Raw genomic sequence first — 26,138 nt, 5'->3', positions numbered from 1 at the left:
TCCCACAAGTAGACTGCTTCGGTGCTTTGTAGTGCAAGCATACTTACTTTTGGAAGGAGGGAAATAAAGTAAATCCAATACTAGCCTATGAGAGGTGCTTCTCGGGAAAATAAAATCATTAGGAATTAACTATATGCTCATAATGCCCATCTCCCTTAAGAAAGGTGACAGAGGGAGACCAGGGAATTATAGACCAGTTAGCCTAACATGTGCTATCAGGAAATTGCTAGAATCTATAATTATGGATTAGTGACTGAACGTCTTGAAAATATTCAGCCGATCGGAGGGAACCAGCATGGATTTGTAAAGGGTAAGTCATGCCTGATGAATCTGGTTGAATTTTTTTTTGAAGAGGTGACTAGTAGATGGGGAATATCTATGGCCTTCCAGAAGGTACTTGATAAAGTCCCTCAACAGACTGCTAGCTAAAGTTGAAACCCATGGAATTGAAGACAAATTATTGACCTGGTGAGGAAACTGGCTGAGCGGCAGATGTGGCAGGACTGCAGAGCTTAGCTCTGATCCATTGGTTGTGGGATCACTTGGCTCTTTCTATCGCATGCTGCTTACGCTGGTTGTCACCCAAGTAGTCCTGGGTTGTAGCTTCACCAGATTGACACCTCATTTTGAGGTATGCCTGGTGCTGCTCGTGGCATACTTTCGTTGAAGTAGAACTGTCTATGGAGAATGTATTTAACATGTGGATCAGCTTTTACTCATTTCCCCCTTGCGTTAATGCAGAAATTTGCTTTTAAACTTTATAAAAATATTGGACCTAATGTTGATTTGTGCAGCTGGAGTATAACTGACACATGGGCAATTCTTTGCAGCTGCAGTGTTTAGGAGCATGTAATGGTGGGAAGTGAGTTCAGCCCTGCAATCTGCTGCACCACTATTATGAATCCAGCCCCACTGCTGTTGTGGTGCTGCTCAATGGCTTATGTGCAGTTTGTTTGATTGTCCTTTCAGTTGTGCTAGGTGAATGACTGACTCGGAGATTTGAAAGAAAAATGAATTGTATCTTTTTTTTAAAAAAAGGCATGTTCCTTCCTGCAACCCAAAAATATTAGCTCTAAAAAAAACTCTGGTTTACAATAATCACATCTTTAACCTGATTTTTCTTTTAGGTTAGAATTTCAACAATAGTGAGTAGACGCCATTGATTTGAACTGGTTGTAAGATGGCTTTCATGAATGGAACATTTTACATATTTTTAAAGCTTTGTATAGTTCACGATCAGTGGATAAATTATCTGAAGACTGCGATCGGGTCTTTGCTGGAATAATCTGGATATTCCACTGTCACCTGTTGTACAATTCTCTAATTTTTATTTTGGAAATATATTTAAGCAAGGAGAGATGCACTGTGGACACTTTTTGGATTTACCCAAAAAGTCGAACCACATCACCTGCAAAGGAAGAACTGCTGACTTTTTTTAAAAATTGCAAAACATAAGTGAAAGAGTAAGACCCTTTTACATCTGGTTGTTTTAATTTACAAAATAATCAACATTTCCCCATGTGTAAATCTTGGTAAATTTTATGGTTTAGTGCTCAGCTTTTCCCCAGTACAGAGCTTTGCATGTTGGAGTGCATATTGAGAATTCAGATGCATATGTCAGTTCCACACCCAATTTCCTGATGTGCACATCTGTTCTGGGTGGGTTAATAGTTTTGAAAAAGTGGAAGAATGTGAAGAAATGTCAGCAATGTAATAATTTTTGATGTGAGATGAAAAAAATGTGTGTGGGGTGCTTTAAAATGAAGGCTGGAGTTGTATCTGATCTAGTCCAGGCACCCTTAAAATCTTACATTATTCATCTTTGGGTATGGTGTTCCTTTAATCTTATAAATGTTGCTTATGAAGGCTAAACAGTTCCTCTGAGAATTGAAATGGAAGGTAAGGTATTGGAACATTGATTCTCCAATAACAAGTGACTTTTTATGTTGCAGGTAAAGCTGCTTTAGATACTGTGGTTGAAGTGGAAACCTCATCTGATAATTTAAAGAGCATAGGACAAAGCACATATTTTCCATCCCTGGCCTGGCAAGGTATCTAAGCACTGATGCATAGTTATATGACACCTCAGGCCACCTTTTGTAGTGCATTTCTGTTATCAAATTTCTGTATTCTAAAAGTGTGAATTAACTTTGGCAGAGGGCTACGAAAAGTTTTAGGAATTCGTGAACCTGATTTAAACTAGCATTAGCAGATCGCCCCTGTTGCAGTCCTCTCTTTTTTTACACTCCCATCGACATCAGTGGAAAGGGAAAATCGGGCTGTGGATCTGATATCACCTGTTTTCCATCATTAAAAGTTAAAATTGCCCGAATTTTTGCATGGCTGCTAAGCAATTTTGTATGATGTAAAACCAGTGTAATTTGGGAGTCGGGTCAAAGACCTGATTGCAGATCACACTAAAAGAAAAGGACGTGGCACAGCATCTATGAGGTAATCTTATACCATTTGGTTTTCACACCAACTGCAGTAGAATAACAGTATGGTGCAAAGGTAAGTTTAAAAAGATCACAGACCTGACTGGTAATTGCAAAGAATCATATTTTTGCCTGTTGCTTTCTGACTCCTGCAAAAGTTTATGTACCATTTTTCAGGCAAGATTTTTTTTTTGTCCCCCCAATCCTTTTTTTATTCAAATGGTAATTCCTTTCTCGCAAAATATACCACAACTACCCAGTGAGGTCTTTATTTAAAATGTAACTATTTTTCAAAATGTTTTTCTAGAAACTAAAGGTGATAAGAATGGTGCTAATCCATCATCGGAAGACCGAACAGCTCTTGTGAATGAGGACAGCGAGCCATCAGATGATGAACTTCTGTCCCTCTCAAGCCAGCACAGTACTGCTAGCATGGAAAAACAGCATGGGACACCAAAAAGTGGCAAAAAGCAGGCGCTTTCCCGATCCTCAGCACCTGAAAGTGTGGATCTTCTTGACTTCAATGGAGGTGCTACAAGCCAGACCTTTCCTTGCACTGCGCAAGCTAAACCTCTGCCAACTAACTCTGACTTACTCAATGACTTGTTTGGTAGCAACTCTTCCATCCCATCTACACAAGGCAGTAGTGGTGCTCCAGGTTCAGCACATTCTACCCCTCGAAGGTCTGCAGGCTCTCCCTCTCTATCATCATCACCGAAGATGAGTGAAGGTATTGTAGCTATACAGTTGAGCATTGCAAACTTTGAAAATAAGCCTTGTGTTAGAATCATAGATTCATCGAATCACAGAGAGATACAGCACTGAAAGAGGCCTTTCGGCCCACCGAGGCTGTGCCGACCATCAACCACCCGTTTATACTAATCCTACGTTAATCCCATATTCACTACCACATTCCCACCTTCCCTCAATTCTCTTCCAACCTACCTACATTAAAGGCAATTTACAATGGCCAATTTACCTATCAACCTGTAAGTCTTTGGCTGTGGGAGGAAACCAAAGCACCCGGCAGAAACCCACGCAGTCAGAGGGAGAACTTGCAAACTCCGCACAGGCAGTACCCAGAACCGAACCCGGAATGCTGGAGCTGTGAGGCTGCGGTGCTAACCACTGCGCCACTGTGCCACCCAGTGTTAACTGAACAATTTCAGTTCTGAGTTAATTTCAGACAGATTAGGGAAAAAAAAGTGTTCATTTTTATATCTTGGCAAGATGCTAAAATGGTTCAAAATTAATTATTTATGAATTGTGGTCGTAGTTGCATAGGTAAACATGCATAGCGAGGACCCACAAAGAGCAAAGAGGTGAATGGCCAGTTACATTATTTTAGATTGTGTTGGTTGAGAGAAGAATATTGGCCCAGGCATCATAAGAATCCCTTGTTGTTTTGAGTAGCACTGTGGTATGCAAAATTTGGCTGGGTGGTTGATAGGAAGAAAGCTATAGATTGCAGGAAGATATAAATTGGCTGGTCAGGTGGGCAGAAAAATAGCAAATTGAATTCAATCTGGAGCAGTGTGAGGTCATGCATTTAGGAGGGAAAATAAGGCAAGGGAATGCCTGATAAATGGTCGGATACTAAAAAGTATAGAGGACAAGAGGGACCTTGAAGTGCATGCCCACAGATCCCTGAGGGTAGCAGGGCAGGTAGATAAGGCTCTTAAGACATACAGGATACTTTCCTTTATTAGCCAAAGCATTGAATATAGGAGCAGGGAGGTTACACTAGAACTGCATACAAGCTGGTTAGGCCACAGCTGGAGTACTGCGTACAGTTCTGGCCAATGCATTACAGCAAGGACATGATCACACTAGAGAGGGTACAGAGGAGACTTGCATGGATTTTGCCAGGAATGGAGAATTTTAGCTATGAAGAAAGATTGAATAGGCTGGGGTTGTTTTCCTTGGAACAGAGGAGGCTGAGGAAAGACTTAGTTGAGATGTATAAAATTATGAGGGGCCTAGATAAAGTGGATAGGAAGGACCAACTAAATGATGTAAAAGACAGCATAAAACTTAAAAGAAAAAGCATACAAAAATGCTTTTTTTAAAAAAGCAGATACTGGCAAATGGGGAAGATTAAAAAGGGCAGCAAAAGGTGACTAAACAGATAGTAAGAGCTACTAAAAGGGAATCTGAAAAGAAACTTCCAAGGAATATCAAAATCAGTGCAAAATTTTACAATTGCATTAGGAAAAAGATGGTGGCCAGAAGCACTGTGGGACCAGTGATGACTGATAATGGTGATTTTTGTCAATGAAAATAGGGAAATTGTGGACATGCTGAATAATTACTTTGTGGTAGTATTTACAGTAGAGGAAGAGGCCAGTATGATACCTGGACTCTGAGTTAAGCTACAAGGAGAGATTCAGAAAACTAGGATTGTATTCCCTGGAATTTAGACGATTAAGGCATGATTTAATTGAAGTTTTCAAGATATTAAGAGGACCGATAGGTTAAATTGTGAGAAACTACTTCCACCAGTTGGGGAGTTTAGGCCAGGGGGAATAGTCAAAAAATTAGAGCCAGACCTTTCAGGAGGGAAATCAGGAAACACTTCTTCACGCAAAAGGGAGAAATGTGGAACTCTCTTCTGCAAATGGCAATTCATACTGGATCAATTGTTAATTTTAAAAACTGCGTTCGATTTTTGTTTGCCATAGGTATTGAGGGATATGGGGCGAAGACGAGTTAGGTTGCAAATCAGCCATGATATCACTGAATGGCGGAACAGACTTGAGGTGCTAAATGGCCTACTTTTTGTTCCTATGTTTCTGTGCAGAGGTCAATAACCAGGAGGCGTAGATTTAAAATAATTGGCAGAAAGATTACAGGAGAATTGATAACATAACGTAAGAAATAGGAGCAGGATGAGACGTGATGACTCCTCGAGTCTGCTTCACCATTCAGTACGATCATGGCTGATTTTTTGCCTCAACTCCACTTTCCCACCCACTCTTCATATCCCTCTTCATATTCCTGAGACCAAAAATCTGTTTATCTAATCCTTGAATATATGGAGCATCCACAGCCCTCTTGGGGGTAGAGAATTCCAAAGATTCACAAGCCACTGAGTGATGAAGTTTTTCTTGATCTTACTCCTAAATGATCAACCCCTCATCCTGAGGCTGTGCCCCCATCTTCTAGATTCCCCAGCTAGGGGAAGCAATCTGTCAGTATTTACCCTGCCAAGCCCCTTCAGAATCTTGTATATTTCAATGAGCTTGCCTCTCATTCTTCTCAACTCCAGAAAGTATAAGGCCAATTTACTCTGACTTCATCCCAGGAGCTAATTTAGTGAACCTTCACTGTACCTCTTCCAGTGCATGTATGTCCATCTTCAGATTGGGGGCCCAAAACTGCACGCAGTACTCCAGGTGTTGTCTCATCAAAGCCCTATACAATTAGCAAGACTTCCTTGTTCTTGTACTCCAAACCCCCTTGCCATAAAAGCCAACATACCATTTACTTTTCTGATTCTTTCATCCGGTCATTAGTCTGTGGAATTCTCTTCCCCAGAGAGCAGTGGAGGCAGGGTCATTGAATATTTTTAATGTTGAGTTCGATAGATTCTTGGTTGACAAGGGAGTCAAAGGATATAGGGGTAGACAGGAAAGTAGAGTTGAGGCCACAATCAGATCAGTCATGATCTTATCAAATGGCAGAGCAGGCTCAAGGGGCCAAATGGCCTCCTCCTGCTCCTAATTCATATGTATGCATGATTGCTTGCTGTACCTGCATGCTGACTTTGTATTCCCTGTATTAATATACCCAAGTCTCTCTGAACATCAACATTTAGAAGTTCCATGCCTTTTTAAAAAAAATTCTGTTTTTCTATTCTTACTACCAAAGTGAATAACCTCACACTTCCCCACATTATACTCCATCTGTTACCTTGTTGCCCACCCATTTTAACCTGTCTATATCTCTTTGCAGCGCCTTTGTGTCCTCCTCATGGCTTGCGTCCCCACCTAGCATTGTATTGTCAGCAAAGTTGGATACGTTAACTGTTTCTTCATCAAAGTCATTAATATTGATTATAAATAGCTGAGGCCTTAGCACTGTTCCTTGTGGCACTCCACTAGTTACAGTCTGCAGCCTGCCAACTTGAAAATGATCTATTTATGCCTACTCTCTGCTACCTATCCGTTAACCAATTCTCTATCCATGCGAATGTATTACCCCCAACTTCATGCACCCTTTTCTTGTGTAGTAACCTTTTGTGTAGCACCTTATCGAATGCCTTTTGGAAATCCAAGTATACTACATCTACTAGCTTCCCTTTACCCTACTAGTTACATCCTCAAAAAAAAACTCTGATCCCTTTCTTAAAACTGTGTTGACTCTGTCTGATCATATTGTGCTTTTCTAAGTGCATTGTTAAGACTTCCTCAATAGAGTTCAGCATTTTCCTAACAACTGCTGTTAGGCTAACTGGCCTGTAGTTCCCTGTTTTCTCTCTCCCTCCTTTCTTGAATAGCTATGTTAATTTGCTGACTTTCAATCTGCTGGGACCATTCCAGAATCTAGGGAATTTTGGAAAATCATAACCATGCATCCACTATCTCTGCAGCTACCTCTTTTAGATCCTTAGGATGTATGCCATCAGGTCCTGGGGATTAGTCAGCTTTTATTCTCAAGTTTTGCCAAAATTTGTTTTCTCTGTTGATATTAATTACTTAAGTTCCTCAATCTTAGTAGTGTTACAAAAGTGCTTCTGTTTTGTTAAAGATATTTTTTTGAGAATTCATCAAGAGAACACTGAAAGGACTTGTTTGACAACATTATTTACCGATTGTCACATGACTCCAGTTAAAAATAGAACAGAAACCCTGGTAACTGGGGAAAGATGTGTGCAGAGAAGTGACAGGTCAGAAGGTGGACTTTCTGTTTCCGGCTTAATTTCTGAATTGTTTGGAGTTGGGAATGAACTGTTTAAAAGTGGTTGGAGTTTTTTAATAAAAACTGAAGGACAGAACCCCAGCTCAGTCCAGCCTGTTCCATCTCCTTTAAAAAGCCTGCAGAAAAGGAAGAGAACTTCCAAGGAGAAAAGAGAATTCCCAAGGAAGGAGAGAAGACCAGAACCCAGCTCAGCTTTCCAGCACCTTTCTAAAAGACTCTCAGAAGTCCACTGTGCCAACTCATCTCATCTCCTGTCTTTAAGGAAAAGCCTGCTAAATTAATTCTCAACACCGTCTGAAAAGAACTGTTCTAAAAGATCCCGGTGATCCGTTTGTGTACTCTGAGACCAGGCTGTATGGCAGTTTTGGAACACAACATATCTGCTGTTTTCAGCCCATGCAGGCCTCAGACATGCAGGGGACGACCGCCGAAGTCATCCCATGCCAAGGGGCTTCCTGATCAGCAGCATGCTTCCGGTCCAGCTGCCAGCGCAGAGGTCACACCGCGAAGGAGCACCCACAAACTTTTTAAAAAGACATCTTGACTCATATGGATATTCATGCATGAGACAAATGTGTCATGTGTAGTTTAATTAAATGTGTTGTCCGACAATCATCAGCCTTCATTGAATAACGCATGCCACCGTGGATTGATTGTGTCTTTCCATTATATAAAAAGTCTGACAGTACTGCCAATGTAAGCAATAGCATCATTGCATGTTGGTGCTTTGTGCCCTGAGGAACATGTATTGAATTTCAGGGATTGTGGAAGCGCTCAGTTATCAGTCGTTGCCTTGCCTCCCTTGCTCGCTGCACGCCATGTCGGCCCTCCATCACTGCTCTCTGTGCTCCCATGAGTAGTTGTTTCTGTTTGCCCTCTGTGTCCTCATCATCGGAGGAAGTGTCCTGCTCCCATACCTCTTCACCCTGCAAGGCCTCACCCCTCTGGACTGCTATGTTGTGCAGTATGCAGCAGACTACAATGATGCGCCCAACCATGTCTGGTGCATACTGTAGGGCTTCACCAGATCTATTGAGGTAGCAGAGGCGCATCCTCAGAGTACTGATGGCCGGCTTGATATTAACTTGGGTGGAGCTGTGGCAGATGTAGCACTCTTCACATTATTGGGGTTCCTCACTGATGTCAGAAGCCATGTCATTAAGGGGTAGCCCTTATCTCCAAGAAGCCACCCCTGCAGTTGAGCAGGGGGAGTGAACAGCAGTGGCACCTAGGACTGGCGCAGTATGAACGTGTCAAGGCAGCTGCCTGGGAAGCAGGCACACACTTGCAGGAAACACTTCCTGTGGTCGCACATGAGTTGAACATTGATGGAGTGAAACCCCTTTCTGGTTATGAAGGCAGCTGGTTGTTCTGTGGGAGCCTTGATGGCCACATGCGTGCAGTCGCTGAGACCTTGCACCTGTGGGAATCCTGCAATGGCCCCCAAATACAATGGCCATCTTGGCCTGACTGAGTCCATCTTGAAGTGGACATAGTTGCCGGCCCTCCTGTACAAAGCATCAGTAACCTCCTTTATGCAGTGGTGCATTGTGGATTGAGAGACCCCATACGTGTCGCCCGTTGATCCCTGGAATGATTCACAGGCGTAGACGTTTAGGGCCACAGTCAATTTGAGGGCCACAGGCATAGGGTGACCACCAAAGCCCATTGGTTGCAGGTCGTTATTCAGCAGTGCACATAGCTGTGTGACAGCCTCTCTGGTCATTTGCAGTCGTCTCTGACACTGGCGTTCAGATATCTGGAGGCATATCATGCGAGTCCTATTGACTCACTGCTGTATGTGGGCTATTCTCCACCTTGGTGGCTGCTGCTGCTCTAGTCTGGGAGGTTCCTTGTGGGCCACGCCTGCCTCCCGCGGAGATGCCTCATCACAACAAGGGGATCTAGGAACACAGGGTGGATCATACCCATCTCTGTGCTCCTGATAACTTCAGGTTCCTTCAAAAGGTCACTCTTTCCTTTCTGAGCAGAGATTTGTGTTAATTCCTGCTTCCGCAATGTTGCAGCATGAGATGAATGTTATGGCATGACGCTTTGTGCACAAACTTTAGATATGTGCGAGCCAATCATTTCATTTGCCTGCACTGGACCCCCAACGACAGAAACCTGTACAGTTTCCCAGTTGTTCCCTCCACCCCCAACCAAACACACAAACTATTTGTCCAGATGCAGAGTAGACCACTTACCCCTCCTCCCCTTGCTGATGCGCACAAAACTGAGGCAGAGTTCCAACCCCCCTTTCTGCTGGCAATTTCACTTCACTGCAAATGTCCAAGTTGGCTACAGAAAAGAATATGATCAAGGCATTACTTACCAACCTTTGCAGGCACAGAGGCCTCTCTCACCTTGGCGCCAGCTTTTCAAGGACGGCAGTGCAGGCACGTGAGTGCCGCACGTTGAGCTCAAGATTGGAAACGGCTGGTAGGATCGCGGAAGAATTCCATTTAAATGAAGGCAGAAAGATCATTTAAATATGCTAACTTGGGTCCCGTCGCAGAGCTGCGGAGGGACCACCACAGAGCTTCCCCACCGCCAGGAAGGTTGGGCCCGGCAACTCTGGTGTCTGGTTCCATGGTGGCAGCCGCTGCCACTCTAATTCTCCAGCACCCACCACCCCCACCCTTCCTCTCCGTCACGGAGCCCAGTGTGGGTTTTCGGACAAAATTCAGCCTGATGGGTCAAAATGCCACCTCCTGTGCTTTAAATTTTCTACGTTTCCCTGCTTCTCTGTTTCTATGGATCTTATGAGCCCAGCAAAACTGACGCTGTGGAGCCTTGGTTTAAGATCTCACCTGAACGACTGCATTTCTGGCATTGCAGCACTCCCTTAGCATTGCACTGAAGTATCAAGCTAAACTGTGTACTCAAGAAAAGGCGTGGAACATGAACCCAAAATTTTCGGCATCAGAAATGAGAACTTATAGCTTGCATTTATAATGACTTTAATCTCTGAATGAGAGAATAAATGCAATATTCAAATAGTTCAGTCCTTTAAAGACCTATTATTAGCTGAGTTTGACAACTTGGTCAAATCAACGTACTTGAAAAGCACAATAGTCAAAATCCGAAAGATGCTTTATTATTTCAGATGGAACTCATCAACCTGACTGGCTACTAGAACGAGATCCTTGGGGATGATTCTGTCAACATACGAGAAGCATCCAATCTCTGACCAGAAATTCCAATGTTTTCTTACAGTGACCACTTTAACCAGATTTTCCTGCTAAAGCGAGAGAAATCTATCAGTTATATAGAGTTGTGATTCAGTACCATGGAACCATCTGACTCTAATCCTCAAACGTACTTGCTATAGAGTTTAAATTCAAATCTAGCTAAAAGTGAAATGTGTTTTAAGTATGTTAAAATGTTGTTAATATGCTATCTTCAATTCAGAATTCCAGTACGTACTCAATCACTGGGATTTTACAGGCCCTTCCCGAGGCAGGATCAGGGGAGGTGGGGGGGCGGCAAGGAGTATCACCATGGGTGGTGGCGGTGGTGGGGCGGAGGGCCCGTCGCCTCCCTGCCACCCAGTGACCAACCCAGGGGCCTTCCTGCCCCGAGGCCAATTGAGGTCCTTAAGTGGCCTATTAACGGCCGATTAAGGGTCCCTTCCTGCCACTGCTGGGATCTTAGCATCGGGGGCAGGGTGCCCTCCACTGCGCAGAGAGGACATCTTGTAAAATGAGGTGCCCTCCCTTTGGGCTTGGGGTAAGGGTCCCTCCTCCATGAGTAATTTGTGGCCCATGGAGAACCCCCACCAGGAACAATTATTACCTGCCAGGATCCCCCACCCGCTGGACTGAATGAGCACCCCCCGCCCTCCACTTGCCGGTGCCTTCTGGACTGGCCCCGGTGACCCCATTTCACCTACCTCTGTTCTGGGGTTCCCCCGCTGGGCCTGGGTCTGAGGCCTCTGCAGTAACGGCAGTGGCCACCACTCCCGGTGATGCTGCCAAAACTGCTGAGCTGCTGCCCCTCTGGCTGGCAGCTCTTGGAGTCGGGATCCCCGTCCCTTTAAAGGCTTTAAAGGGACGAGATCCCAGCTCTTTAAACGTTGTATCAAAAAGAATGGAGGATCTCTCTGCGGGGCATGAAAAGGCAGAGGCGGGGTTGCCCCTGCCTTTTGAGCGTGGTGCCGGGAGCCCTGCCTCCAATACAAAATCTAGTCCAATGTATGGATTATCCAATTCTTTGGATGTTGTGCAGCACATTCTGTTCATGTTTCTCTAAGGAATTGTACGAGTCCCAGCTGAGTTCACGGATTTCAGCCTGGGCAGCATTGGGGGCCTTAGCTGCGATCTTCTCACTTAAAATGGCCATTGGGCTAGAGAGGAAAGCAGTTCAGCAGGGTTCTTATTTCTGGTCACTGTTTATTGATTCCTTATCAGAAAGTGTGCATATATCTGTCTCCGCTGATGTTAGGATTGGACTTGGGTTGTAATATCCCCACTAGAAAGTAGCCTACCTTCATTTACTGTAAAGACTCAGACATGAAAAAGTAGACAGCTTTTCTAAACTTACTGGAACCAATCAAACACTTTGGTTTCAAGGATTCTTTTCATTGAATGTATAAGTCATGCATAATTTTCTAACTCAATACATTAATCAGCTAATACAAAGAGCTTTCAATTGAACATTATCACAATGATGAAACTGTTTTTTACATTAGGCATTTTCTGTTCTTTGTGGAGAATTTTTGTGTTCAGTTTAGTGAGATGAAATTTTGCTTCACTCCAGTGTGCTGCGATATGCAGTGCTATGTTACTTAATAGCTGATCTCATTCATTGTTAGAGCTTGCTTGCCAACTTCTCTTTCTCACTTCATTGTTTTTATGAAGAAGAAACTCATGCTTTTATTTGATCTGCTTAATACTGTCTACCCTCACTTCATCCTCATGCTCAGGGGGCAATAAAGCAGACAGCACATTTTATCTTCAGAGACATGGAGACCCACCCCAAGAGATTATTTTTTGCATTGCTAAAGGTACAGCAGCATCAGTGGAAAATCTAAATGCCAGTCTGGTGGCACTGGATGCGGCAGGCAGATTTTTTCCCCCCTCGTTGAGGATGGCCTGTTGCACATGGGCAGATCATCAATGCACTTTTTGCATAGTAGACTCCACCACATTTTCAATGACATTTGGGGAAGTTTCTGGCTTGAAAATTCATCGAGATTGAGACTTTTCAACAATTGGGAATGAATAACACTCTTTCCACTATTGGACCAGTTCAGCAAGGATAAAGGAAACTTTTATTCATTCAAACTAAGCAGAACTAGAGCTAGTGAGTAGCACCACTTGTTTGCACTAGTACACCAGTCTGCCTACTGTTTCAATACATAGCATGACTTCTTAAAAGTTAACAATTATCTGGGCAGTTAAATTTCTGAAAAAGGTTAGCCAGATTCAGAAAGTGGATGTTGAAAATTTCAGAAGTGCATTAGACTCGTCATTAATGCCACTCATATTGTGGAGTGAAGGTATCAGAAGCTCATGGAGCTGCATCTCACACTCGTGCATGTAGAAGCTCCAAGCTTAAAGCGTTTGGCTTGGTGCAGATAAACCCAGCTGTTTGCTGTTCTGGAAGCCGCTGTGAGCATATTCATTAGTCAGTAAATCTTTCCTATTTGAACATCATAAAGATATCGGAATCACCAATTAAACCTACAACCATGTTCATCTTCAGATATTTTCCATAGCTTTAAGAAACAATTTTTACTGACTATCTTTTCAAAGTTACTTCTCCCACAAATTGGATAATAGAGCAAGAAAACAGAAGAGGTCACTGAGTTCCAAAGTTAAACTAGGCAGAATAGATGTATTAGGAAAGGTAACATTAAAATAAAGAACAGAAAATAGAAACAAGAGGCAGAACAGATGGTACAAAAATGATTTAAACTACTTGTTTAAAACTTTGGATTCATCTTCAAGAGAAGACACCCCACCGAAATGGATTGTTTGCTGTGTGTCCATCATCTTTCATAGATGGAATGATGCCAAGCATTGGGTTCATGTAACTATAATAAAGCAATTCTTGACATTTGGGTAGCTTTATTGCAGCAAGTGTGATTTTTCATCATTGTTATGCACGAGCTGAAAACATAAAAACCGGTCAGTTCAGGAAGATGGGAATATTCCTGCAGCCAAAGGGTAAAAATCCTTAGACCTGAATAACATTTAGTTGTACCATAGAAGAGATTAGAAAATGATTGCAGCTTTTAACTTAAACTTGGAGTTTAAACATAAATGAATTGATACCGATTGTGGATTCAGAAAGTATTGTCACGTAAATGCTAAATAACGCAGTTGGGCAGTGTTCTTAAAAAGTTAATTGGATTGCTGAAAAGTTACCAAATCCATTCTGTTGTGTTCTCCTATTAACCATTTTGTGTTTTAGGAGCAGCATTTGATCCATTTGACTCCCAGGCCAAGCAACACAATCAGGATTTGCTTGGTGTTTTCCTCAACCGGAGTGGTGCAGGCTCTCCAGTTGGACAGGCTGACCCATTCCTGCAAACAGCCAGAACACCATCTCCTACTCCACATAGCACTGCTGGTGACCCTTTCGACATCGGTAAGAATTCAGTGTATGACTTTAACTAAAAATAAATACTCCTGTATTTTAAGTTGATTATGACTCCTATTTAATTTCTACTCCAGTAGTGTTCAGGTGTTGATAGTTAGCAATCACCTGGGTGCTGCATCTCTCTTTTGAGGTATAGTACAGCCAGTCTACCTACAGTCCCAATATAGAATTTAACTCCTTGATAAAATTAATTGTTTTTAAATTGAAATAAGATACATATCTTCCAATGGGATACTCTTTTATGTAAAAGTACTTTTTGTCTATTAAAAAAAATTACTTCTCCCCTGCAGCCACCCAACCCATCTGTTAGGAGGTGAATACTGATCGGGAATGTTGACAGGCTCTTCAGTTGAGGAGCTGAAACTAATTCCATCTTTGTAATCCAGCCTCCATCCAGGAGGAATTGCTCGATGGCAATCAAGAGCAGGAACCCTGGCATTTTTTTTCTCTCTTCAAGCTTAGGGATATTGAGGAAAATTGTGGTGCTCTATCATTACCGCAGCTAAGATTAGTTAACCAGGCACAGACTACAGTTTGAATCTGGGGTCTATTCCAGACTCGTCCTTTTTAGATTCTAAAAGAGGGAGTAGAGATTTTTTTTTTTTTTTTTTAGATCATGGATGGGCAGCTGAGACCTGTTGCTTGCAATCCCTATGTCATGTGGGAACTTCAGGACACTTCACGTGTCTTGGGAGACCATGTGTGCGGGAAGTGTTTCCAACTACTTGAACTCGAGCTCAGGATTTCCAAGTTTGAGGAGTAGCTGTAGTCACTGCAGAGCATCAGGGAGAATGAGATTTTCCTGGATTGTACCTTTTCAGGAGGTGGTCACCCCACAGGCAGTGAGAGTTTAGGATCGTAATTGAGTAGCCATCTGGAAGAGTAGGAAGAGGCAGAAGTGCAGGAGTCTTTGGCGTGTGCGCCACTCTCAAACTGGCACTTAGCTTTGGAGACTGCTGGGAATGACGACACCTTGAAGGAGCCCTGTCAAGACTGTGGCACCAATAGGGAAGGGACTGCACAGGAGGGAACAGCAAACTGTAGAAATGCAGTGTTATAGGAAATTTCACAGGGGGACAGGCAGGCGTTTAGGTAACCATCATTGTGAGTCACACCTGGTGTGTTGCCTCCTTGGTGCCAGGCTAAAGAACATCACTGACCAGGTGCATAATATTCTGCAGGGGGAAGGGAGTGAGACAGAAATTGTGATGCACGTCAGTGCCAATGACCTAGACAGGACAGGTATTGAGGTCCTATGAGCAAATTTTCAGGAGCTAGGGAGGAAGTTTATAAAGTAGGACCATAAAGGTAGTAATCTCTGGATGACTCCAAGTGCCACCTGCCAGCGAGAGAAGAAATAGGAAGATAGGGAGGATCAATGTGTGGCTTGAAGCGTGATGTAGGAGGGATTCTTGGGCTGTTTGGGAACAATTTTGGGCCAGGAGGCAGCTGTTCAAAAGTTACCCCTCAACACGACTGGGACCAATGCCCTCGTGGGGAGGTTCACTAGTGTGGTTGAGGAGGATTTAAACTAAATTGGCAAGGGGATGGGCACCAGCATATAGAAGTCCAAAAGAGGAATAAGGTGCATAAAGGAGTGTGTTGGATAGTACTAGAGAAGGAAGCAGTACCATATTAGATAGGAGCAGACTGAGAAGGACTATGAGGAATACAACAAAAGATTTAGAATGCATATATGTAAATGTACAAAGCGTGTTGAATAAAGTTGGTGTGCTACAAGCACAAATATTCATGTGGGAATATGAAGTAGTAGCAACCACAGAAAAAGTGGCTTAAAAATGGTGAGGACTTGGTGCTTAATATTCAACGATACAAAGTGTTCAGAAAAAATAAGAAAGGATAAAAGGGAGGTGGGGTGGCAGTACTGATTAGGGAAGACATTGTAGTGTTGGAAGGAGAGGATGTCCTTGTGGGGGCAAGGATAGAATCCATTTGATTAGAGTTGAGAAGCAGAAGGGAGATGATCACACTACTGTGCCTCCAAATAGTGAGAGATAGAAAAGCAAATCTGTAGGGAAATCAGAGATGTGCAAGGACTGTAGAGTGGTGATATTGGGGGACTTTAATTACCCAAATATCAATTGGGATAATAGAGTAAAAGGAAAGGAGGGGAAGGAATTTCTGAAGCGTGTTCAGAACTTCCTCGACCAGTACGATCTCCTTCCAACTAGGAAGGAGGTATTGCTGGATCTGGCGCTGGGGAATGAGATGAACCAAGTGTCTGTAGGGAACACTAGGGTAAGCATGATCATCGTATCATAGGTTTAGATTAGGAATGGAGAAGTGCAAGGAACAATCTAAAGTAGAACTTCTTAATTGGAAGAGGGCTAACTTCAGTGGGATGAGAGGGAATCTAGCCAGGGTAAAATGGAACCAAACATTGACAAGAAAAATTACCTGAAACATCTCCTTACACGGTAGGTACATTCCAACAAGGTAAGGGAACCAAAATCTTTGGTGAGGGAGGTAGAGAATATGATGAAACAAAAAAAATGAGGGTGTATGATGGCATGTCAGATGAACTGGGCTAAATACAATAAATTTGAGAAGGGAGAAGTGAAGAGGAAATAAGACTGGCAAAGAGAGAATGAGAATAGAATGACAATCAACATAAAAGAGAATCCAAAAATCTTCTACCGGCATGTAAATAGTAAGCAAATAGTGCGAAGTGGGGTGGGACCTAATGGGGACAAAGAGGTATATGCTTAAAGGCACAGAGCAAAGCTATAATAGTTAGAGTACTTTGTATTGGTGTTTGCTTAGAAAGAAAATACTGACAATATATCAGTAGAAGTGGAGATGGTAGAAGTAATGGATGAGGTGAAAATTGATGGGCAGGATGTACTGAAAAGGCTGGTGATGCTTGGAGTGGATAAGTCGCCTGGTCCAGGTGGCTTGCTAAAGAAAGTGGGGTTGGAGATGGTGGAAGGGCTTGCCATAATCTTTCAATCTTCCCTAGATGCAGGGTAGGTGCCAGAGGATTGGAGAATGGCAAATGTGACACACTTACTCAAGAAAGGGTGTAAGGACATTCCTAGTAACTACAGTCTAACATCAGTGGTGGGTAACGTTCTTAGAAACAATAATCAGGGAAATAAGTAACTGGCACTTGAAGATGTTTGTGTTAATATGGGAGAGCCAGCATGGATTTGTAAAAGGCAAATAGTGCTTGACTAATCTAATCAAATTTTTTAATGAAATAACAGAGAATATTGATGAAGGGAATGTAATGGATATTCTCTATATAGATTTTAAGAAATTGACAAAATATCACACAAATGTCTGCTTAATCAAATTGGGGCTCATAGAATAGGAGGGTCAGTGTCAGCTTGAGTATTCCTTCAGTTCTGGTCACCACACTTTAGGAAGGTTGTGAGGGTGCAGAGGAGATTTACCAGAACGTTTCCAGGGATGAAGAATTTTAGCTATAACATTGGACAAGCTGGTATTCTCCTTGGACCACAGGAGACTGTGTGGAGATTTGATAGAGGTGCATATGGTTATGACAGGTTTAGATAATGTAGACGAAGAGAAGCAAGGTTTAGGGGACAGGGATATAAGGTTTTGGGCAAAAGATGCAGGGGGTTGTGAAGAAGAACATTTTTATCCAGCAAGTAGTAATGACCTGGAACACACTCTGCCAATGAGGGTGGTGGAAGAGGAGATGATAAATGATTTCAAAAGGAACTTGGATGGGCACTTGAGGGAAATAAAACTTGCAGGGCTATGGGGTTTGAGTGGGGGAATGGGACTGATTGGATTGCTCTACAGAGAGCTGGCATTGGCTGAATGGGTTGAATGATCTTTTATGCTGTTATGAGTCAATTACTTTATTGATTCTATGACTCTATGACCGACTTATTTACTAAACTGGGACATTTAGGGAACCTTTGGGCTCTTGTACGCATGAAAGGATGGGCTTGTGGAAATGAAAATGTTTCTGGTTTTGTCTAAATTCTGTGACTGTCTGTAATTTTATCCATCTGGCTAGAGTTCAGAAACTATATGGACTAATTTGGAGTTTTACTTTTGTAACTTAGAATAATATTATTGGTGTAATTAGTTTGATAATCCTCTTGGACTTCAATGGAGAGCTCTCTGGTGTAATTTTGGTCTAATTCATTTTTATTAGTTGTCAGTTATGCAGATGTAGTACTGAGAGTGAGGCTCCTGGCTGAACAATGGATTTGGAAAACAAATTCTTTCATCTGTAGGTTGTGTGTTTTGACCTAGTCCAGACATGTGGACCTAGTCCAGTCCAAATCAATTTGGGCCTTTTAATAGGTGCAAGCACACAGCCTAATTTTTCATAATTGACATTGAGTTGGGAATCTCATTCACAATCAATAGGTTGGGAAATGGAAGCAAAATACTGCCGATACTGGGAATCTGAGGTAAAAACAAAGTGCTAGGAATGCTCAGCAGGTCTGGCAGCATCTGTGGCGAGAGAAGCAAAGTTAACATTTCAGGTCAGTGACCTTTTATCAGAACTGATGGTTGGGCAATGGAAATGTGGCCTTGGTGCAGTAGAGGTGCTTCTGCAGTATCAATTGAGGCATCCTGGAGCATTGTAGAGGGAGCTTTTCATTTGATTAGTGCAGTACATAACAAGAAACTGGACTTTTGAAGAGGAAAAGTGTTCAATTTGGCAATGGTGATATTAGCACCAAAAATAGCAATTTTAAGACCGGGTATTGGAAAAATTAATCCTATTCAGACATAGGCCCCACCAGAACTGTTGATTTGCTTTTCTCTTTCAGATACTGATCAGTCATGCTGTGCATTTTCTAGCATTTGTTGTTTTATTTCCCATTTCCTACATCTGTTTTTTTTTTTCTTTTTATTTCCACTTGGTTCAACTCAGTTTTTAAGTTTACTTTCTCTGTAAAGCAGTACATACCCAAGACTTCTAACAATACCCAACACATTTGGAGGCATAATTTCCTTGGCTTACAATGTTCAATGAAAAAGTAAGTTTGAGCATGAAGCAGGGAAACATGTTTTACACTTGCTCTGATGGTTTTTAGTTAGTGGATGCCAAAATTTATGCTCTTTCAGGCCTGATCTCAGTAGTACGTACACGTATTTGTTTTTTTTTACAGAATTTTAAGTGACTCCCATGGGACTATGTTGCATTAATACTTTAGACTTCTTTGGAGCCTCCTGTGAAAACATTGTGTGATGCACTGTAAAATGTTAACTTTACTTAGGTAGAGTCTCCCCTGGTCCGCCATGTACTCCAACTGTGTCTGTTCAACCAGATCTAATGGGAGGATGGGCTTTGGGATCTTCAAATCTACCTGGTGGTTCAGCAGCCTGGGCAAACAGAACAGCTTCCTCAGGTAAAAAAAAAAAAATTACATTTGTGTTCATAGGTATATTTGACAGGTTCCCAGCAGTCAGCTCACATCATAGCATGCAAATAAAGTTTGGAAAGCATAAGAAAACAAATGGGATTCATTTGATATTTTCAATTCCTTTTTTCTGTGGTTAAAAAGTGCCATCGCTTTTGCTCTATCTCCTCAAATTGTCTGTGTATGATTAAGGTTTCAGTGTGACCATTAGGGATCTGTATGGAAGTGTTTTCCTTTTCCCTTTCCTCTCTTATCCAACCACATCCCCGGCACCCCGCACTACCCACCCCCCCTTCCCTTGCCCCACTCTCAGAGGCTCTGTTGATGTTTTCTGGTGTGCATATCTTTCTTGGACTCTGTCATCTCTGTCATTGCAGGTTGAAAATGGGAGGTTTTGTTTTTAGAAACACTGAGAAAGTAAAGTGAGGGAACAAAGTGCAGGATACCACCAATGTTGAAAAGAGCAGGTGGGAAGAGGGTTTTCAAAGTTAATTCTCTGAATATGAGTGCTGCTGACAATGGGCATTTATTGCCCATCCCTAGTTGCTCTTGAAGGTGGTGATGGGCTGTCTTTTTGAACTCCTACAGTCTGTGTGTGGTGAAGGTGCTCAGCAGTTTAATGCAATTGAGTGGCTTCAGAGGGCAGTTCGAAGTCAATTGTGTTGGTATAGGATTGCAATTAGATACAGGCTAGACTGAGTAAGGACAGCAGGTATCCTTACTTAAAAGGTATTAGTCATAAAGATACAGAGGCCATTCGGTTCATCGAATTCATGTCAGTCCTCTGTAGAACAATCCAATCAGTCCTATTCACCAGCCCTATCCCCGTAGCCCTGTAAGTTTATTTCCCTCGAGCGCCATTCAATTTCCTTTTGAAATCATTCATCGTCTCAGCTTCCACTACCCTCGTAGGCAGAGTGTTCCAGGTCATTATCACTCCCTGCATTAAAAAAAAGTTCTTCCTCCCTACCCCCTGAATCTCTTGCCCAAAACCTTTATTCTGTGACCTCTAGCCCTTGTACCATCAGTTAATGGGAACAATTTTTCTTTGTCTACCTTATCTAAATCTGCCATAATCTTGTACATCTCTATCAAATCTCCCCTCAATCTCCTTTGCACCAAGGCAAGCAACCCCAGTTTCTCAAACCTAATCTTGTAGCTAAAATCCCCCATCTCTGGAACCGTTGTGGTAAATCTCCTCTGCACCCTCCAAGGACCCTCACATCCTTCCTAAAGTGTGGTGACCAGAACTGGATGCAATACTGTAGTTGTTGCCTAACTAGAGCTTTATAAAGGTTCAGTATAACTTCACTGCTTTTGTACTCGATACCTATATTTATGAAGTCCAAGATCCCATATACTTTGCCATCTACTCTCAATATGTCTTGCCACCTTCAAAGATCCATGCACATGAACCCTCAGGTCCCTCTGTCCCTGTACACTCTTTAGAACTGCACCGTTTAGTGTATATTGCCTCTTCCTATCCCTTTTGTCAAAATGCATCACCTGACATTTCTCTATTAAATTCCATTTCCTACTTGTCTGCTCTTTCCACTAGCCTATCTATGTTCTGTTGCAGTTGATTGGTATCCTCTTCACTGTCTGCCACATAAGTTTGATATCATTGGCAAATTTTGAGATTTTACTCAGTATTCCATTATTCAAGTAATTTATGTGTATATCAAAAATGCAGTGGTCCTAGCACTGACCCATTTGGAAACACCACTGTCTACCATCCTCCAGTCTGAAAAACAACTATTTACTACAACTCCGTGTTTTCTGTTCTTAAGCCAATTTTTTATCCAAGCTAACACTGACCCTCCTATTCCATGCACCTCAATTTTATTAAGCAGCCTTTTATGTGGTACATTGTCAAAGGCTTTCTTAGAATTCATATGGACAACATCTGTTGCTTTCCCTTCATCAATCTTCTGTTACTTCATCAAAAAAATCGGTTAGAACAGTCAAGCATGATCTGCCTTTTACAAATCCATGCTGGCTCTCCCTAATTAACTGAAACCTCCCCCCCCCCCCCCCCCCCCCCCCCGATTATTGTTTCTAAAACCTTACCCACCACTGATGTTAAACTGACTGGCCTGTAGTTACTAGGAATGTCCTTGCACCCTTTCTTGAAAAAGGATGTCATATTTGTCACTTTGGCACCTACACCGTATCTAGAGAAGATTGGAAGATTATGGCAAGCCCTTCTGCTATCTCCATCCCCACTTCCTTTAGCAACCTGGGATGTAAGCCATCTGGATCAGGTGATTAATCCAATCTAAGCATAGCCAGTCTTTTCAGTACATCCTGCCTATCAATTTTCACCTCATCCATTACCTCTACCATCTCCACTTCTACCGATATTTTGTCAGCATCCTCTTCCTTAGTAAACAGAGATACATAGTACTCATTAGTTATTCTAGCCTTGCCTTGTGCCTCTAAGTATATATCACCCTCTTTGTCCCTAATAGGCCCCAACCCATCTTTCTCTACCTGCTTACTATGTGCATGCTGGGAAGCCTTTTGGGTCCCCTTTTATGTTAACTGCCATTCTATACTCACATTTTCTCTCTGCCAAAGATATTTTCCTCTTCGCTTCCTCCTTCTGAACTTATTGTATTCGGCCTGGTTCTTGCATTCACCTGACATGCATCATACATCTTTTTCTTTTTGTTTCATTGTATTCTCTATCTCCCTCATCATCCATGGAGACCTGACTTTGGTTCCTTTACCTTTCATCCTTATTGGAATGTACTTGAAACATCTCCTCTTTACAGATCACCCATTGCTCCGAAACAGTATCTCTTCCTGACAGCATTCTGGGTGTACCTACACCCCAAGCACTGCAGCGGTTCGAGAAGGCAGCACACCACCACCTTCTCAAGGGCAATTAGGGTTGGGCAGTAAATGCTGGCCTAGCCGGCAATGTCCAAATCCCATGGATGAATTAAAAAAAATTACTGATCAAGGAAGTTCTGCTGAACACATTTCAGAATTTCCTCCCCATTCTTTCCCTTTACTCTACCCAAATACAGATTGGGATAATTTTATTGTCATGAAAACATGCTATGCTGAATGATAATGATTTTAACTCATCGTTTGGAGACCTAAATTAAACTTTTAAAAAGGAAAGCTGGAATCCGACATTCAACTTTTAAAATGCTTACAGCTAAGGTGACCACCACAATTTGCATTGAAAAACCTCACATTCCAAGGTATCGAAGTGGAGATGCATGTCTGTTGAGCTGTCATCCAGAACAATGGCTTGAATAGTTGAATGAACTACCTGATTTTGCTTTCATTAGCAAGATATTCAAAACCATCTTGGAAGATAAACCCTAGCGGAGACGAGCCTCCAGGGAGCAGTGATTGAAACAATAAGGCCTAAGAGAGATTGAAATTCTTAGACTTGAATCTCATTAAAGTGCAACAGAGAATACACAATCAGGTGACAGTCTCCCCAGTCTGTGTGGAACTTGGAGTTTCTGTTGCACACAGCAGACAATCTCTGCGTCTCTCGCTAGGTAATACTTCACGCCTTGCACCCTGTCTGTCGACTGCACAACATCCAGTCTATCATTGCTACAGACAGAGACTTGGGTTAAGTCAGGTTTTGATTTTAAGTACAATAAACTAATTTATTGTAGAAGAAGGGTCACTGACCCGAAACGTTAACTCTGCTTCTCTTTCCACAGATGCTGCCAGACCTGCTGAGTGATTCCAGCATTTCTTGTTTTTGTTTCAGATTTCCAGCATCCGCAGTATTTTGCTTTTAAACTAATTTATTTCTTGTTTAAACTCAAGAAAACTGGTCCAGTTGCTTCTTTTATGATAGCACATAAAGGATTAAACACTCACTGAATTGGTAAATGCATTCACTGCTTAAAAGAAATAAACCCTGTTGCAGTCAAACAAAGAGAGGGACCAGAGGGGAGCCTTTTGGCCCCTTCTCACCTGATCATAACAGAAATTAAAGTCCTCCAATAACACCACTCTGTAGTTCTTGCACATCTGTGATTTCCCTGTCGATTTGCTCCTCTAGCGCGCGCTCACTATTTGGAGGCCAATAGAATAACCTTTGTAGTGAGATCATCCCATTTTTGTTTCTCAACTCTAACCAAATGTATTCTATCCTTGACTCCTCAAGGACATTCTCTATTTCCAACATGACAATGTCTTCCCTAATCAGTACTGCCAGCCCACCTCCCTTTTTTTTTTCTTCCCTATTTTTTCTGAAAACTTTGTACGCTTGAATATTAAGCGCCCAGCCTTCACTGCTTTTAAGCCATGTTTCTGTGACTGCCACTACATCATTTTCCCAGATGGTTATTTGTGCTTGTAGCTCACCAATCTTATTCACCACACTTTGTGCATTTACATAGATGACCGTAGGACATCAATACCTGCTCACTCTGTCGTCAGTACCGACACAACTTCTGGCTCACCCCCTGTCGAATATTCTGTACCTCTCTGTGATGTCCTTTACCCTGGCCCCAGGAAGGCAACACACTATAGGGGACTCACGATGCCATTAGTACACCAGTCTTGTTTTTCCAATAATCTGGCAGCCTCATGGTCACTAATTAATGTCAGATTTTTATTTCCAGATTCGAAAATACATTGGTGGGGTAGGGATGGGAGAGCATGGAGAAACTGATTACACTTACACTGATGTCCTTTTAGATCTAGTATACACGTGCATGCTAGCCTGAAAGTCTCTTCACTCTGGTTGCAAAAGTTTAATGTTAAATGACTAAGCTATCTGCACATGGTTGTGTATACACAGCTACCTACAGGACAACAATCGCCATAATTCAAAACGTGCTATATTGGCAATCGCGCTCGAAAATTGGTTGATCTGAGCATTGGATAATTGCCTCAGGGAGTGCTTTTTGCACGGTGGGCTTTAAGGCACATTGGGCAGAGTAGGAAGAGCTTTTATCTGTATGTCACCCACATCGTCCCTATCTTAGGAAAGCTTAATGTTCATATTGGGTGCTTTAAAAAGTAGAAATGTTCCAGTTTATTCATTTGAGTACAAGGAGTCATCTGAAATCTTCAATTAAATTGCTACTTTGCGGTGACTTGGTATGTTGGACAAGTGTGTGGTGACTCTCTTCTCGATTCTCCATGTAGGGAGTTTTGGAACATTGAGGAGCTAGGACCATTCCCCACAAGGAAGAAGGCTAAAATGATATATGATGACAGTGGTTGTTCAAGTTTACCTGCTCATAGTTTTCTCAAGTGACTTTGGCATAAAACTGGGGACAGATTGTCATCATGCTGTCTATGAAAGGAATTGATGTGTAGCATTGGGTGGGTGTGGGCGGGGGGGGGTGGTGTTTTTGCTAAATGTCACACATTTAATGATTACACCTACAAATGGGTTAATTTTCCTGTTTCATTTTCCTAACAGGTGGGGTTGGGGGTGCCAGCAGATCAGCAAATACCAGTCCTACCAGCTCGCTACATTGCACTCCTACTCATCAGTGCAAACCACAGACACTGGATCCCTTTGCTGACTTGGGTGCTCTTGGTGCCAATTTGGCAGGTTAGTTGTGTTAAGTTTACTAACTTATTTTTCTGGTGGGAATGATGATGAAGATTGCCTTGTAATGACAGCAAAAGCAACAATAGTTTCTATCTAGATAATACCCTTTAATATAGGAAAATGTTTCATGGCCCTTTACAGAAGTATCAGGAAGAAAAATGCTGAGCCAAAGAAGGGTCCAAAAGAAGGAGAGGGGGGTGGAGGGACTTGGGGAGAGAATTTCTGATTTGGTGGCCGTGCCTTCAGCGATTTAGGCTCCACATAGAGGGGCAAAAGGCACCTTTTTATGTGGTCCATAACCTTCATGGTTTGCAAATAAGAAGCAAACAAATATTAAAAAGTTTAGACACTCCTGGTCCAAGGTTTCAAGTGTACCAAGAAGTTGAAGGGACTATAGATGAGATACAAATGGGGTGCAGGCAGTGATGCTAATTATTGATGAGGATCTACTTGTAGATGTCAGAACATGCTCAGCCAAAGATAGGTAAATATCTCTCAGCATAATGCTGAGCACTGACGGACCCTCAGGCCATAGGTATGTCACTGGATGGCATAGCCAAATGTTTTCTTGACTTTTCATCAGGGACTGGAATGTGCCTGGCCTGGACCTTCAAAGATCATACAGATCACTTCAAGAGCCATCCCGAGGTTCAATTGCCATTGGTGTGTTGATGAGAGCAACACAGCAGTTGATCATGTATTTTTGAATAGCTATGTCCTTTGCTTTCCAATTATGTTTAATGCCAGTGGGGAAGCTCAAGATCACTGTCTATTAACCCTTTCTCTTGAGGTCAGTTCTTAGCTGCTTTGGGTTAGATGCTGGCCTTGCAACAGCCATGTTGGAGGTCTTGATGTCCTCTGCATTATGATTGATTGATTATGCCAAGGGAATCATCCATCAAAGCAATATTGCTCATCTGAAATCTGGGTATATGATTGCTGATAGAAAGGACTCAACAGTGGATGGTGTAGTCTATTCAAATTGTTTTTGTTTCTGCAACCAAAGTCAAAATTGAACAGAATCTATAGACTAGTATTCACTCATCCACAAAGGAGAACTGTTGGAAGAAAGTGAAGTGTTTTTTCAGTGGCTCTTGAATGCCTCTTTGGAACATTCAGAAATGGCTATAAAGGTTAAATTATGATGCTGTGCATTGTGAGGCTAAGGGGGCCATTAGAGAAATGAATGGAGATCAGTGGGTTGTAGTCATCCACAATAACGCATAATTACACAAAACTGATTGTCAG

The 26,138-nt window shown here is 42.3% G+C and overlaps 1 protein-coding gene across 1 annotated transcript in view; it reads left to right on the top strand.

The window, feature by feature from the left end:
- dnajc6 (DnaJ (Hsp40) homolog, subfamily C, member 6) overlaps positions 1-26,138 on the top strand; it is a 174,579-nt gene that overhangs the window by 110,830 nt on the left and 37,611 nt on the right. The window contains 5 exon segments of the mRNA XM_068038062.1: positions 1,953-2,051; positions 2,743-3,165; positions 13,776-13,952; positions 19,196-19,327; positions 24,756-24,890. Of these exon segments, the coding sequence (XP_067894163.1) occupies positions 1,953-2,051; positions 2,743-3,165; positions 13,776-13,952; positions 19,196-19,327; positions 24,756-24,890 (966 nt within the window).

Source organism: Heterodontus francisci, chromosome 8 (genome assembly GCF_036365525.1).
Source record: "Heterodontus francisci isolate sHetFra1 chromosome 8, sHetFra1.hap1, whole genome shotgun sequence".
Lineage (NCBI taxonomy): Eukaryota > Metazoa > Chordata > Chondrichthyes > Heterodontiformes > Heterodontidae > Heterodontus > Heterodontus francisci.
The sequence above is the reverse complement of the archived record's forward strand: the minus strand, read 5'-3'. Positions and strand labels throughout refer to the sequence as shown.